Source organism: Cyprinodon tularosa, unplaced genomic scaffold, assembly GCF_016077235.1.
Source record: "Cyprinodon tularosa strain WSP-4 unplaced genomic scaffold, ASM1607723v1 ctg84, whole genome shotgun sequence".
Lineage (NCBI taxonomy): Eukaryota > Metazoa > Chordata > Actinopteri > Cyprinodontiformes > Cyprinodontidae > Cyprinodon > Cyprinodon tularosa.
Genome location: NW_024039607.1, coordinates 2969936 through 2987614, shown reverse-complemented (window position 1 = coordinate 2987614; position 17679 = coordinate 2969936). Strand labels below are relative to the sequence as shown.

At 36.7% G+C, this 17679-nt stretch overlaps 1 protein-coding gene across 1 annotated transcript; it reads right to left on the bottom strand.

The window, feature by feature from the left end:
• Positions 1–3211: 3211 nt before the first annotated feature.
• On the bottom strand, positions 3212–9221 carry star2 (steroidogenic acute regulatory protein 2). The gene is made up of 7 exons (XM_038272816.1): positions 9149–9221; positions 8958–9050; positions 8761–8885; positions 8502–8660; positions 6391–6575; positions 5154–5247; positions 3212–3629 (listed from the first exon to the last, which is right to left on the bottom strand). The coding sequence occupies exons 1-7, from the start codon at positions 9210–9212 to the stop codon at positions 3537–3539; spliced, it is 813 nt and encodes a 270-aa protein (XP_038128744.1). The 5' UTR covers positions 9213–9221; the 3' UTR covers positions 3212–3536.
• Between the last annotated feature and the right edge of the window lie 8458 nt (positions 9222–17679).

Sequence of the window (17679 nt, the reverse complement as noted above, 5' to 3'; positions counted from 1 at the left end):
TTTAAGCCAAGAGACAATGTAAAAACAATGGGATAATTATAATGGCTGTAATTTCCGGTGGCATACTATAGATTTTATGGTCTGCACTCCTGGTGCTCTTTTTTATAATTATTAATATTTTACAAGCCTAACTTAATGGTGATTTACTCCTAACTGATGCAAAATCATGACTTTTTTTAAGCCAACCCCAATGTACTGTAGCATGCCTCTGTCTGTCGTCATGGGAGTTAATGCTTTAAAGACTAACAAAACAAAAAAGAAAAAAAAAAACTCTAAAAAGAACATGTTATGATATTTTTGTAACTTCTTCCATTTTCAGATTTTGTACATAGTGTAAATTACAAGTTAGAAATGTTTGGGATTGGAAAGGATAGCCCACGCTACAGGTTTACGGACTGCAGCTGGAAATACTGCTACATGACTCCTGCTCTCTAGTTAACACCTTTACTATGTTTATTGTATAGTTCCTGTATATACATGAATGAGAGCTTTAAGTGTTAATATTTATTGAATTTCTAAGTGGTAAAGTGAAAAAAAGTAAAATTCACTTTGAAAACAAAAAGCAATGGTTTTTTTATTTCACTATGTTCTCTTTTCTCTTTTTTGTATGTATGCAGCTTTGTAAAAGTAAAACCCCTACCTCTTCACAGACAAGAAACAAATGTACTGCAGAATGATACTATCAAGTTCATCCATCTTTTGCCACTTATTTCATCACGGTCGCAGTGAACTGTTCCTAGTGCAAAGGATAAAAGAGAGCCCATAGTAAGAGAAACAGGACTACACTGAAAAACAGTCCGAGCTCCAACATCTATAAACAAAGGTGTTGATAGCTGCAGTCCAGCTGATATTTCTCTCCAGTACGGTTAACAGCAACAACAGACCAGATGAAGCTTCTATGATGAGAAAAAGCAGGATAAGTTAAGCCAAGTTTACACTTTGCAATTTTTTTGCCCTTTTTGGGGCGACTTTCCAGTCGTGCGAGAATTTTCCGATCGGCCCGAATTTCAGCCTGATCGTGCATCGTGTATTGTACAGGGGCTAAGAAGGGGCGATCAGTGGGCATGCATAAACAAGGACTCTTGTTCTTCCTCTCTGATGGAAACACAGAAGCATGGCGGGGGTGCGAGTGAAATGGAGTTCTTTCTGTAAAATTGACAGACCGTAGTAGCCACGTTTGCTCAGCCATGTATTTGTCCAAATACTGTACATCAATGCCTTTTCTTCTTAGGGCTTTCTGCACTCAAAATTGCACAAATTGCCAAGGCAACACGTTTCACTCTAGTAAGCTTCATATTCCTCTTCTACTGGATTTACTTCCGGATAGACGAGTCAGAATATAGCCATCTCACTGCGGAGCTGAGTCTGACATGGTTTTTAGAGGTACAGTCTGAGCAGGTAGATCCCATCAGAGCGTTGTGCTGCACAGTGTGAGAACATACATTGTGAGCTGTGAACTCACACTGTGCAACAAAACCGCAGGGTTTCGTTGTACAGCAAAAGCTGTAGCTGCATGCAACAATTGAAAAAAATTGCACAGTGCATGCCCAGCTTTAGAGGTTTAACTAACAAAAACTTCTGAGTGGGAGAGTAGAGATAGAATGAAGCAGAATGAGGAATAGTGATCCATATGTCCTCCAGCAGTCTAAGCCTGTAGCAGCTTAGCTATACATAGCTCAGTATAACCTCAGTCACTACAACTATAAGCTTTATCAAAAAAGACACTTTTAAGCCTAGTCCTAAAGAAGACAGGGTGTCTGCCACTGACTAAAAGTGGTAGTTGGCTCTACAGGAGAGGAGCCTGATAACTAAAACATCTACCTTCCACTCTAATGCACTACAACTAATGTCCCTCAGAACCACCCTAATTGGTAAAAAGAAATCCACTGTAGCTTAAGTTATTCCAATAGAAATACTGTTTGTTAGAGAGCAAGCTGCATCATTGAGGTCATACAGGTCAGGGATAAAGCTGAGAAGTTTAAAATAAGGTTATAAACCAATGTTATATGTTTTTTTATGTAAAACAAAGCTCCAATGAGTTTGTCATATGAATATTGGAAGTACAACTAAAAACTAAGACATAGAAAGCCAGTTAAAAAGGAAGCTTTTTCTAGGAAATTTGTCATAGAAAGAGGAAAACAGCTGAGGAAGCCACAGAAATCCACAGCTCAGATAAAATAATCTGTTGGCAGGACAAATAAAAGTTAGATGCTTCACAAACCTGGCTTTAACAGAAAAGTAACAAGAAGAAAACAATGTTAGAAGAAAACTCGTAAAGTATTTTATTTTTAATTTATCACAAGCTTAGTAGAAGACTCACATTTGGCAGGTGAGAGCTAAGCTTGTTTTTGCTCTAATTCAAAGCATATATATATAGAGAGAAAAAAACTAGCTTTGTTTACACTGTGCAATAATTGGCTGTGTTGAATGAACCTTTTTTTTTATGAAAGAAATCTCCCATCTTGAACTAAAATAGTGGCCGGGGGCCGTTCAGGGTGGCACCTAAACCTGCAATCAATTTAGCGTTTCCTAGACCAAAAAAAATCACTCATAAATATGAATTATGGAAAATGTTCTGGGAAAATTCTAGAGTGTGAGTGCTGCTGCAATCAACATCTAATTCTTTCCTCTTCTATGACATCAGTAGTTCTATTATGGCCTCCTTTCTCTTATTCTCCTTTCTATTTTTGCAGCATCCGTCTCTAATAATAATAATATGTAACTTTCAGTACATTTATTGATGGCCTGATGTGTTTGTCAGCTCTATTGGACACGTTTCTCTTACAGCAGCAAATCTTTCAGTTTGTCGTCCTCCATCGTACAGCGTGACAACTGTTATCAACACATGGTTTAGTGTCTGCATGTGTAAACTGTTTAGGAATGGTCACCTAAAAGCATTGAAGCTCCAATTGCAGGAAAACATGGTTCTAGAAAAGCGTAAAACACTTCAGCTTTCACGGTTATGTTCCTTGTGTTCTCCTGCCATAAAAAACTATAATGTGGTATGTGAGAAAATGTAAAAAAGTTTGAGTAAAGTCTGAATTGAAACACAGCTGCTTCATTAAAATTGAAAACACAAAAGCCTACAATGCTAGCTAATTTCATTCTGAATTAATTAATGCAGATCAAGGCTGCTAAATTAGATAACTGCTGTAAAGTTTTCCTTTTATTGTGTTTTTAGAATACAAGTAAAAACAAGGAAGACAACAAATGCGCTTTTAATCACTTTATTACAGTAGGTCTACCCATTCATTTGTAGTGTGTCATGTATCAAGAGACAAGTTTAGACTCTTAAACAGGAGATATCTTTGAGGTTTAGTTGGCATAATCTAACATTCATTCCTATTTTAATCCTACTCCCACCTGCCAGGCTGGTTCTCCCGTCTGTTAGCTCTTCGTCAAACTGCTCATTTCCTCCAGGCAGCATTTCTGTTCAACAAGGTAGCAGTTTGCCATACAGTCATTCTGTCACTATGCCAAACTTTATTTTAACAAGGACAAGGTGCTGCTGCAGTCGTACAGTCATGAAGACTCAGTCATCTTAGGCTGAGATGTTTTCGGAGGTGTTTTGTGAAATCCAGCTGCGCTCGAGGCAAACCCTGATTGACAATGGACTTCGGTAGCCACCCCTATGGAAAAACAGAAAATAACTGTGTTTAGGCAAGTGCATAGGTTTTCTTAGAACCATCTAAGCTATACAATTTAAATCAGCTTTGCTCTACTGTAGATGGTAACCAACAATGGCCTAACAATATGCTCCTGTGCAGAAGGAATATGGACAAAGTAAAACAATAATATTGCATTATACTGTGCTTTGCACACAGACTTTAATATATTTTGTCAAGATCATATAAGAAAAAAGTTCAAAGTTTTTTTTAAAAGGTGTTAACATAAAAGAATTTAAAAAAATATGATGTAAATTTTTCCATACTTCAGCTACCGCAGAGAGTATTGGTCTGTCTACCAGCTTTGCACATAAGACTGAGCATTATTCCTCTTGGCAACAAGGATGATGTTAAATTGTGAATTCTAAACCATCTATAACACCCGTGGCTGTAGAGCAGAGGTCAGAGCCCTGTCTGAGATTCAGCCTTTATCTCAGTTTAATTGTTAAGCTGCCTTTTTCTTTCATGATTATTATCAGACATTTATCTCCATCTGTTTTTACATAACTTAGGAAATTTTTCCTTCCCTTAGTGAACAAAAACATCCCCACAGCTTGATGCTGCCACCATATTTCATCCTAGGGACGCTACACTTATAAGTTTTTATATTTCCTCACAAATAGCCCTTGCATACAGGAACAAAAGTTATTTTTCATTTTGGTGTCACTTGACCAGTCTTCAATGCATCTAAAACTGCTAACAGGATATCATAAAGCTCTCTTCAACTGGAGCTTTCTTGTTCCCCCTCTTCAATAGCGGTGCTCTGATAAATGGTCAAAGTTTTAATGACATTTGAATCTAAACCAGTTTTGCTCCTGGAGATGGAAAATAGACAGTAAGAGTAAATACTGTACTTATGGGGAAAAAAAATAAGATCTGCCTCTTTAGTTTCCTAAAGCAGAGGGCCACCATTATGCAAGTTATCCCCAAATCATGCAGGCATTTTAAGAAAACAGTAGCACCTGACTGAGTATAGTCTTTAAACAACTAGTTAGTGCAATTCTTATAATCCAAATAAATTTAGAAATATACTTAGACAAAGTGTATTGTCATTTTGTATACACAGAATGTATACAAAATGAAATTTCATTTTGTATACATGAAATTTCATTTTGTATAGCTATCATGACATTTCTATTTCTTAAAGTGCAACAGTGATCAAATGTAAACGAACACTCACATACACCTGTTTGTATTTCTATCCATATTAAGACTTTACATCATTGTAGTTACTACCTTTAAGCCCAACCCTGGCATATACCTAAACCTTTAACAGAAAATTCCTAACCCTAATCTAAACCTACACTTAATTCACACCATACCTCTAAACTGAATAACATTAGGACCAGCCTTTGGTCCCTACAAAAACTGTTGGTCCTCAAAAGGTTGGTAAATATATGCGGAAACTGTCCTAAATAGGTGACATAAAGAAGCATGCTAAAAGCTGCATAAATAAAGCCTCAAAAGTATAGAAATATAAAAGTTTACCTTTACATCCATGTTAAGGAGCCATGTAAAGCTACATTTTGTTGTGTCCTCATCCAGTGCTTTAATAACGATGCAGGTTGGTCCATCCTCAGCTCTGCATCAGATAAAAAAAATAATTTAGCAAATCAACGCAATGGAAGGACACTTGTGACAAATGTTCATATATTTTATTTTTCTTCTATATACTGCATTGTTTTAACCTTTGTGTATTAAGCAAACAGGCAAATAGTAACTTTAAGATCTTTTTTCAAAGACGTTGTGCAGCATCTATGTTGATTTATGTCCACATAAATTTGCTTCTTGTGACATTCTCTTAATCTCAGACACATTTTATCATAACCTTAAATAAATTACAGTTTACATACGTATAATTATTGGAAAAAAGAAACAAGATTACACCAACCAAATAACACCATTACAGAATAACTCCTCCCAACACAAATAGTTACTTTTTGTAATACTTATTACAATTCTTACATTTCCCTTTTACATACTAAACTTAATAGTTAAAATCTTTAATAAAACACCCTTTTCAAACACTGACACTGATATAAAATGTATTATAATATGAGGTATTTTACCTGATCGACTCAAAAACACTTTAAAATTAGCATCAGAAAGAAAATGCTTTAATTTGTTTTACAAAGAAACATAAACTATGCCATGGATTTGTATTTATTTAAATATGCTTTGATCTAACCAATGAGTATTAATATTTTAGTATGAACGTCTCAACTGTTTTGGATCCTCTAAAAGGTTTTCCTCCAGAATCATGCCAGTGTTAACAATCTTTTCTGTGTGTTCATTCCCACCACATATTTAATGTAGAGCAAAAAATATTAAATCTGGTCTCATCTGATCACAGCAGTCTTCAGTATCTTAGCTTTTATGTAGGTATGTCAGTTTAAAAGAGAATGAAAAAAACTTTCTTTTGCAAGAAACTTTGGGAAAAGGACCTTTTAATTATACACAGCCTTGTGTGGTTTGACGGAAACTGGAAAGGCGTTTAATGAACATGCATACACTTGCATTGCACTGTATCTTTCACGTCTGCACATAATTTTAGGTCTATAAATTTGATTTTAAAAGCAGATTTTTTTTCGTTGTTGTTGCAATCTCCTTACATTGCCAACTGAGAGGAAAAATATTCACCTATTAAACTTCTAATAGAGCTATTTAGAAAGCATCCACACTGCATAATTGATGGGGTTTTGAGTTTGGCTTGATTACAACATACCTCACAAATCTAGGCTGAGGCGGGAATGACTCCAGCTGAATTGCTGCTCCTCCGAGATAAACACAGGATTTTTGTTTGCAGCTGTGTCTGACGCTCAGGAAATCCCTTTGGCCAATCAGATTCCCTGTTGTCTCAGCTGAAACCTCATGAGTCACGATTGTTTCAGGTCCGGCTCGTTTTAGAACCTGCAACCAGACAAAAAAGGAATAAGAGCCACATAAAAATTTTGGAAACGTAAACTTTAACCTATCACACTCACATTACTCTAATGAAACATTAATATCAGTTGTCAGCAGAAATTAGCAGATAATTTGTAATCTCAGTAAAATAGATCATAATCTAAACCTATGTTTATTTTAGTAATTTAAATTAAAATGTGAAATGTTATGAAATTGTGTTGAAAACCCCTGACTTGAGTTGTGCAGCAGATAGTCAAGGACATCGTCATAAAAAAGGGATAACCCATGCTGGTGGTTGGGAAGGTCATGGACTCAAGCTACAGTCGGTGCTTAAAATTTCAGTTTCAACCGTCATTGTCCTGTGTTGAGCCACTCCTGAGCACAAGGTGAGAATACCATTTTAACAGGACAAAGAAGAAAAAGGTTGTTGTTGGTCCCCAAAAAAAGTTTTTCTCTAAGGCCTGATCTTTAAAAGGTTGTTGAATATGTATTGACTTTATTTGGTCTTGGGAAGCAGATTTTTTTTAAAGGTGCAAAAGGATTTGCACATCAAATCAGCAGGTAGGCTCTGCAAACCTTTTTTTTTTTTTTTTTGCATGCGTGCCATCATTTATATGCAGATCATATTCTAATGACCAAACCGCACAAATTTATAGGTGGGTAAAGTGTAAATATTAAAATTTACCATGTGCAAAGGAATTTGTCAAATATGACATTACTTTTTTTTTTTTTTAGCTTGTTTGAAAATGTAATGCATACTCATACAGATTATTGAAGTCAATGTGACCACGAAGGAGATACTGGTTCAGTACTGGTACAGTACTGGAAGAATGCCTGAATAATATTAAGGGATAAAAAAAATCTTCTGAGGAGTAAAGTAAATATTAATGCAGTTTTATTAAGCACCTTGAGATACGCAACCAATGTGCAATAAATGATATTCAATATTTTCCTTATTATCATTTTTTAAATGATTACCATCATTATTGCCTCCAAATACATGGCTTAGAACCTTGTCTTTCTTTTAGGGGCACTCTTACTCTGTCTACTGGGGTCTGTTTTAACTTGACTAAACTTAAGTAGAACCTACAGTCTGCTCATTTCAATAGGGAAGAATGAAACCATTTGCACATCTTAACGTTTGCAGAAATGATCTCACAGCACACCTAAAGAAAACTGAAAATAATAATTGCATGTGCAATTTAGTTCCCTTTAAAATCTGTAAAGATAAGGTCATAATATGGTAGTCAAGGACCCAAATTGAAGAAGTTTGAGTGGAGAGACCCAAAATCCACCTTTTCTGGGGTCCAGTGTGATGTTTCATCTGATCTCGGCACGGTTTTAAAAGAGTAGTGTAAATGGGGCTTATGAAATACTATTAAAATGGACATAAAAGACACCAGATCCAACAATGCAGACTAACCGACAGCAGCTAATAAAGCAACCTGGGCTTCCATTACAGACCCACAGACTGTCCCTGAAGCCAAGTAGCATTAGTGTAGAAACTCATGCAAAAGGAACTAGAAAAAGAATTCAGCACATGTACATTGATCAATATTTTTCTCTCAAGAAATCCTTCTCTATTCTAGCAAATATTAACATTTTATGACACAATGATTTTCATGACCTCTTAGCTTTAATAATCGTAATTCACAGATATAAATGCTTGATGTATAACAAACATATTGTGCAATGCACTGGTATAATTTCATTGATTTGAACTACAAATCAAATTGCAAGGAATAAGTTAACTTTTTCAGGACGATTTAATTAGCTGGAATGCAGCTGTTTACCAGCATGATAAAAAAACAAAAACAGAAAATTCCAGCAAGTCTACTAAGTGGGAGATTTTATAAGTCTCAGCTCTGCAACTTATTAAAAATGCATTATGAACCGCAGAGTCCTTTAGTTATTTAATGATATTCAGCTCACTTTGATATGCTGCACGCTTGGGTTCCACTTGTGCATGTCTTCAACTCTGATAAACAGGAGGTCATAGAGATCATCCACGCTGGCTTCCAAAACTGCCTCGAGCCTGAAGACCTTCCCGGCCCCCGGTATCACTTTACTGCAAATGACGTCGCCATTGCTCTGAACAGGAAAAAAAAAACATTCTATAAAAGTCCTTAAAGCACAGCTAACTTGATAAAGAGTGTCAAGGAGAATTGCAGGCTTTGTATTTAGATTTTACCTCTTTGATCTCAACCCTCCATCCTTCTCTGTCCTCCAACATGTTTACCGCCTTCCTGAGTGCATCTTTGCCTTGTTGTATGTAAAACAGGTGATCTTCACTCACTGCCACTTCTGTTTTGGGCTCTGCAAGCAGCTTATGTAAGCCACAATTTACAGTTAATTTTTTTTGGATAGAAAAGAACTGTATTTAAATACCAGCAAGTTTCCCCAAGTGATGTTGGATGTGCGTCCAAGGCTTCATGTGTGAGATCTCCTGGCCTATCACTGCTACAGCTGTGCGCTGAAGCCCTGCACGTAGGAATAGGATTAAAAAAGATCTCAATTAGAAAACTGCACCTGAATTAAGCAAAGAAAGACTTTTTCTCTCCGATGTTTCTTTGTTTTACCTGTCATGCTCCTGAGATGTGGGTAGGATATTCCACAGCAGAGCTTCACAACCGCAGGCAGCATGTCTGTCTTTGCAAGAGACAGCAAAGTATATTAGGAGTTGCTCCCATTTTTATATGGCTAATGAAGGACACTGCAAAGAGATAAGAGCAAGAGAGAGAAAAAAGGACATGTTCTGGATTCTATCCTGAAGGCCGTGCTTGACAAGTTCTTTTTTTTTACCAAAACAGATGATTGACTTCAAGGTGGGAAGGAGAAACTGTTCTAAAGACACAATATGAACTGATTTATTGAGAAAAAAATATTGATATTATAAAAAGAGTAGGTTCCTGAAAGTGATAGACTTGAAATAAAATCAAATTAGCATTAGAAATGACTGAATGCTGCAATCACTGCAGCAACAAAATAAATGATTAATGCCATTATTTTTCATTAATATGCCTTCTTGATAGCTTAGCAAAAATTATGTATAATTTGGATATGCTGAGACACTGTGGTATGTGTCTTTGTGTCTTACTGCTATTTGCAGAAACCAAACAGAATATTTTTTTGCTGAAAAAAAAAGTTTAGGAGTTGAAAACAGTTTGATATTATTTTAATGGAGCAAACTGGAGAATTTGTAAAAAGTCATGGATGGGGTATGAAGTTTCGGCTAAAAATGTTCCACAGTTTAAGTCACATTTTACATTTCAATACATTGTGTGAAACTATAAAAAATAGGAAACAATTACCTTTTGGGATTAACACCGTGACACCATTTAAATCCCATTTCTTCGTGTAAAAAGCCTGGTTAAGAGAGCATTAAGCACCATATGCTAAGGAGCAGCAAAGACCAGCAGCTCAGGTAAGATAATTTCTTACACACTTCACAATTCCAGCGTTGTCTTTTATGAAAAAAAAAAAGGTGTCAATAAGAAGAATAAAAATTTTAAGGGAAACCAATAGCATATCTGAAATAGAATTTAACATTATCAATGAGACTAAAACTTAATTGTTTTACCTAAGCTGTGCAGCATCATGTCATGGGGAGGCTTTTCTTAAATCTTGAAACTCGACCTAATCAACAGAATAGCCCAGGGCACATGGTGTGATTGGGGAAGCTGCATAGATTCAAAACTCAAGCTTGGAGAAGACCTGGAGTCAAAAATCTGATCAAATCCATACAAAGCTATCTATAAATGTGTCCATTGTGTATGAACCTCCAGAGATCCCTCTCTAGTTTTTCTCAAATAATGGAAGGTGCACAGAAAGGTAGAAATGAAGCATAATATGAGCATTTGTTGGAATGTCAGAATCCAGTCCTTGAGGGATGGTGGCTGCACCTTAGAGATGCGTCTGCTCTAGCTGGCTTGCTCGGACTCTCTTGCAAGTCCAAGCAAGCCAGCTGCTCGATGCTCGTAGGAAAAATGTAAATGGCGCTGAACAATGGTGAATATTGTAAGTGCAGTTAAATACAATGCAAGTATGTGAATAATACTCCCGTCTGAAATAAATGAAAATAGATGCTTTTGATGGTTTTTGAATCAGACATGTGGCGGGTAATGTTTGGTTTATTGAAAGGTTTTTCTTTCCCTGTTCAAATGGGTTTGGCTGACATTAAAGCACAGATTCCAATATGTCTGGAGTGTGAGGACTATAAATCTGAAGCTCCTTGAAAATTAGCAACCAAAAGAGTAGTGAAAAGTTCAATATTCATTCTTTAACTGCTTTTTTTTGTCAACTGTCACCATTGCTAGGCGACAGAGCATACAGTACGTGCGGTAAAAGTCGAAGAAGGCTGGACCTGTTTAATTCCATAGCTAAAACTCTTCCAGCCTCCTTATTTTCACTGACCTTGAAGGACCTGGTCCAGGTAGACTGGATAGTTGGAGGATGCTCTGAAATTCAGCTGAGGAGGTTATTAAGCCATTTGAATCAGGTGAGTTGTAGCAAGATTCATGTGTTTCCCTTAAGGACTTGAGTTTGACATCCCCTGCTTATATAATATCTATAAAAAAATTGTATAGATGTAACTGTTTGCATTCATTTAATTTTTCTGCTACTGAAAAAAAGTCATTTGAATCCTTAAAAAAGTTTGAATGAGGACTTTGTTCCTGTGATTCTCTCAATATCAGTTTTATTTATTTAGGTCATTTTCATCAACAGGAAACTAAACTCTTCTCTGCAATCAAGGCTAATATCCTACAAACTACAAAGAAATAGTCTAGATTCAGCTTCCTCTTCTCATACAGGAATAGAAATGATTCCATTCCTATAGTCAATCTTTCAGCATGAGTTACATTTGCAAAGTTTCTTCCTCCTGCTTGTGCATCTGTGTGTATTATTGCTGTATCTGTGAAAATATTTGATAAAGAGCCCAGTGCAGCCCTGTCGTCTCAATGCTGCCTTGCTGATTCGTTGCTCACAGAGCGCCAGAAACCAGCTCTCTCTTATCACCAAGAGCCAACAGGTGTCCTTGTTAGAAGGATTCCTGACGTAAATGATAAACTTCACCTGCTGACAAGGCAATGCGGGTATTAAATTTGTTTCTTATATACAAGGTTCATAACACATAAAAAAGAAATCTAACTCAATAAAAACCAGAAAAAAATGACAGAATTCAGGTAAAAGGAACATCTCTACAGGATGATGACTCAGAACTATTAGAGGTAAAGTGGATTTGTGCTTCAGTAAAGACTAATGGTTAGTTTCCATGAATCACAATCTACTTCCATTATTTCTATGCAGTCCTATGTAGAAGTATTCATCTTTGTCTTCTTAAAAAAGAAGTGTTTTTCACTGCAATTTAACTGATAAAAGACCCAGTTTAAAAATGATGTCACTAGTTAAATCTAACCAAGGCCTATGAATGTGTACCCATGGCAGCTAGCCAATATATGCTCAGATCTATCATATTAGAAAGGACCAAAGCTGAAAGATGTGAAAAGCAATCTGACACCTTATAGCAAGACTGGAGCACAAGGCTTGTGGTGAATATTAACAAAAAAAATCATTGGATGCTTCGGAGAAGAGAAAACCAGAGAGGGAGAGAGAGGAAAAATTGTTCAAATATTGGGAGACTCTGGAGACAAATAGTGGACAAATTTGAGATTTCCCCTGAAGCTGAGCTCCGTACCAGTTGAACCTCACGTTTCTTCCTTTAAATCACCAGGGAAACCAACAGGAGCCTTGATTGAGGCTTTAAACTCCCAGAGTGACGCAACTGAGAGTTAATGTACCCAATCTATGCATAGAAATTGACATGAGATAACATGAATTCATATAGAGAACTCTCAGGTTGAGATTCTAAAGATCATTAGATGAGGCCATATTAATATCCTTCTTTAAACTCACAGAGGCCCAACAAAGTTTCGCTTTACTTGTTTTACATGTCTGAATCAAAGGAAAAACAGGCTTCAGTCCCACTTTTGTCTAATGTTGATCTCATTGTTCTCTAGGAGAAATAAAAAAGACGCTTTTGAGATTTCAGTCCCAGTTTTTGTTTTTTGGGTTCTGCACAGTACAGATAGCGTTTTCTACCCTGAGAGCTTCTCCCTTCTTTCTCCGAATATGAAAATAGTCATAATGCCTTAAAACTTCAATTTTAGTTCAATCAAGATAGCGCCTTTTTTCCAGCCCATTTGGAAATGTTAATGTAATTTTCAGTGTGGTGTTAACTGATTTCTCATTGTGGGGACATTCGGCCAAGATCAGAAAAGATTGTTTCACTATTAATTTTATAACTTTTTACCAGCTTCAGTCTGTATTTTTCCTATCTTTTTCCTTTATTTTGAGATTCCTTTGTAAGTTTGCACCAACCACATTCCTTTCCGGGACAAAGAACCCATCACCTCCCTGACCAGTTTAAAAGATATAGTTATCTGTCAAGTATACACTATACTTCATCATGATTGTGCATCTGGAAATTGTACCCAGAGATGAGACATACTCATTAAGGTCCACAATTTCCTTCCTATATCTTGGTTAATTTATTTTTCATTTTTCTTATTATGTCACAGCCTAAAATATATTCACAAAGATCCCTTCATTTAACTCTAATGCAATAAATGAATGGAAAAGAAAATATCCAGTTTTAATGCCTTGCAGTACATATGAAGAGCTTTAGTCTATTTTAAATAAAAACTACACAGCTGGAGCAAGAAACAATGCCAACAGGCAGACTGACACTTGTTTTAATTTCTGATCTTTGTTATGTCATATGGGACTGTTTTTTGTTTCTGTATCTGTAGGATTCCCTTGTTGTGTCCCATCACACAGATGCCTCTCTCTTGTATTTTGGTTATGTGTGGGAACATATTTCCCTCCTCCTGCTCCACTGTCCTGACTGTTAACACAGTGAGGATATTTATTTAGTCTAAAACTACATTTAGGTGGGAGGTATGTGTGGAAAAAGCTGTCAAACTACACCCCATATCGTCCAGCAGTACAGTAATGAAATGATCGGGGTGGAAGAGTACTGCTTCTCTTCTAACTTGTTCACATTTTGCCCATTTACAACCGCAACCTTCACTGCATGTTACTTAGATTTTATGTAAATGGGCATTGCAAAGTACTGCATGTTTAAGACATGAAGGGAATAAATAATTAATGGCTTTAACATTTCTATTTTTACAAATGAGACTCTAAAAGATGTTGCATACAGTATATGTGCATTTTCTATGTTTGAAATAAAGTGAAACATTTTAAACTGTCTGAAGAAGATCTATTTAAGTTGTGATTTGGCACCAGCATGTCAGTTTACATTAAACTGTCAAGGAAGGTATGGAGAACTTTAATCAGAGAAGCATGACAGGCGTATGTGTCAACTTCAACGGTGCAGCAGAGCACCACACCTCAGACCTCAACTGTTAATCGTGCGCTTCAGAAATCAGGTGCTTATTGAAAAGCAGCAAGAAAAAAAGTCAACGTTAAAGGAAAGTGACACACAATAAAAACTTGCATAAGCCATTTAAGGGACAAAGCAAAGATATAAAAGATAGATTCGTTCTTTTGTCCCTCCAACTCCCTCTCACCTGCACTGTGCCATGTTTATCGAATGTAAACACTTTTGTTTTGGCTTGTTAGATCAGACGCAGCTGATGTGGCATGTTGACGTCCGTACGTTGCGCTCAATGGTATTATGTACATTAGCGGACTGAACCGGTTCTGATGTTCCCGCTGTATGCTAATCGGAGCAAAGTAATTTAAACATTGGCGGCTGGCCAATATAGGGTGCTAAGGCGCCGCCCCAACTTCCCAATGACCTTGATAAAGACATAAAAAGAAAAAACATAAAAATTATAAAATGAACATATTTCATAATATACTGATATATATTTTTTTAGATGTGCAAGATAAATATATAATCTTTAATGATGAGTAAAGCTGTTTCGTTTTTCATTGGATTGGTGATGTATTTCTGAACCTCCTATGCACCACGAGGAGGCAGGGAGTGTCGTCACAGCTGTAGTATGGGTGATTGACAGGCCAAGTTTCGGAAGGGAAATATCTTTAAAATCTTGCTAAGAGAAGCTGGAGGTGAAATCGTTTGGATCTGATCAGACGAACATTGTTGTATATATATAAATGTTTGTATATCTGCAGCATGTAACAAAAGTAATTTCCCTCTAGGAATTATTATTATTATGGATTATTAAAGTATGTCTGATTCTGATCAAAATTAATCAGCTGTCCAGAGACAGATGGACACTCTTTCCAGGACCTGGTTTGGCTACAAGGCTTGGCTAACTGCATGGACCGAGGATAAGCTTTATTCTGCTGCCTTGACTGCCTCAAACGTCAGGATCTGACCCTGCATGAATAAAGACAGGTAGGACTGATAGCACTTTTTAAAAAAGGCAAAGAAGCATGTACAATGTGGGATTCACATGGAAAATAATATAACATAGTGTACCTTTCATAGACGTTTGTTAATTTGCATAGTTGCTCATAAAGAAACACATTCTCAGAAAATAAATAGTTTGTATATACTAAAAAATATAAATCTGACTAATAGTTTCTCCATTATTAAACTGGTAGATTATTTTGTTTTAGGTTTTTGACACCATATTGGACCATGCAACACACAGGTTTGTCTCCACAAAGCCTCAGAAGGGCAACATTGTAAACCTGTACTTGAAATTATGTTTTGTTTTTAAAAATAATTTTTATGTTTTTTGTTGTTGGCATTCATATAAATATACCGGTGTGATAATTTAGTATGTGCTTGATTGGTTTTTGGTATACGTCTATTTTGAATTTTTAGCCCACCCTGGAGAAAACTTTCCCAGTCGCCACTGCGTTTGAAGATGATTTTCACCTGGGTCACTTGCCAAGTTTTTTCATCCGGGTCGATATGGCTAAGTGAGCTGTTCCCACTGCCACTAAAAGCCGATTGTTCCTAGGTTTAAATGTGTTTTTCGGCTGGGAAATGGTTATATCAGTCTCCAAACGAATAGCCCAGGATAAACTGCAACAATTAAGGCCTATAAAGCCATTCCCCCCTTGGTCTCAGTCATTGAAACACCTTTATAGGTTTGAATGTTCCATGACCTCTGGCAGAGACATGCAGACGTCAGTGTAGTGTTTATTGAAGGAGGGTGGGTTGGTGGGGTCAATTGATTTTTTTTTTAAACTTTATTTCTAAGTACTGTATTTATGTACATGATGATTTATTGGGAAAATATAGATATTGTAGTCATTAATTTTCCTGTTAATACGCTATGATAACAGTAGATTGCCCCTGAATTGGTTCTAGCACCCATGAATGCATATTGATTCTTTACTGGCCACCCCTATGAAAATAGTCTAGCTACCCTACTGGCCTCTAGTGCTGGCAACAGTCACTTACACACTAGAAAGAACTAAGAGATTTTTTATAGCCTTCAAGGGTCTTCTGCATTAATGGTAGGATGTCTAGATGGACCCAGAAGACACTGATAATATTGTCTGAGACTGGAAATTATTAATGTTGTGTCATGGATTTAGAAAGGTTCTTACTGGAAGTGTTGATAATGTGCAAGTCTCCCATTTCTGGCATCAAACAGCCACCAGGCAGCCTTAGCCACACATTAAAACTTAGCTTTAGAAATGTAGAAGTAATTTTGGTGAAACTACACTATATTGAGTGAAGTGTTCACTCATCTGGCTTGACTCACACATGAGTTTAAGTGACATCCCATTCCTTCTTATATGGATTAAATATGATATCTGTTCACCCTTTGTGGGTAGAAGTGCTTCAGCTCTTTTGGGAAGGCTGTCCACAAGGTTTAGAAGTGTTATTATGGGATTTTTTGGCCATTCTTCCAGCAGTACATTTGCGAGGTTTCACGCTGATATAAGATGAGAAGACCAGCCTCTCTGTCTCTGCTCTACTTTGTGTTCTATCGGGTGGTCAGGATTTTGTGCCGGCCATTAAAGTTCACATCAAACTCTACCACCCATGTCTTTATGCGCTACCTTGCCGTTGGCACTGGTGCATAGTGCAGTCAGACAAGTATTGTTCTCCTCGCATCTGACAAACCCAGACTCGTTTTATGCATGTCTCATCTCTAGACATCTATGGTTTGATTTCTATGGTTTGCATGGATTGTAATGTCAATGGCACCTTTAAAAATTTATTTGAAAATAAAAAATTGTAGTGTGTTAAATAGTTCTTTTACCCACTGTGTTCAACTGTATGTCCATAGAACATTACGGAAAACGAAAATGTATGAAATTTTCATCTCCACATAGAACAATAATTGAAAAAAGACCGAAACAAGAACAGGGCTGTTATGACCAATTATATGTTGTCACTATCTACTTTTAGATATATATATATAACGCTATATTTAATTATTTTACCTGTAAAGGAATCCTAGAATAAAATGATTTATTGGATTTTTCACAAGTGGTGAACAAGTTTACTTGTAATTACTACAACTAACCACAGAATGAACCTTTTTCAAAGAGCCGTCCACTGTAGTGACCACTGTGGCTAGATCTTGTTTAAGGCCTGGGCTCTTTTTGCATGGAGTTTGGGAAATCAACATGTTCTGTTGTCCTCCCCAGTCCAGCAACAGGATTTTTTTTGTAAAACTGTTCCTCTAAACTTGGGTCAGGTATGTCCAGGCATTGTGGCTTGTTCTGTGTGTCTCTTGGTTTTCTTTTGATGGACGGGCTACTTGTCTGAGGTGTACCCCACCTCTCACCCATTAATTGCTGGAAATAAGTTGAGTCTTGATGAGAGGTGATCTAAATACGAAACCAGTATGTGAGAATGACCAAACCTAGACTAGCTGCACAGAATCCAAGGAGAAGAGTAGAGAGAAAGAAAACAAACATTCACCAGAGGATTTAAAGTGTGAAGGGCAAATTACAACCCATTTGTTATTACTATCCTATTATTAGAATTTTACACACCTAGGATCTTCTCTGACAGGGGGGATTAGGGATTTTAATAGTTGCTTTATAACAGACGTAGAGTGAGATTCAGATAAATAATTAGTTTTCATTGTCACTACCTGAGTGGTGAAGAGACACATAATTTATTGGATTGGCACACTCTTGT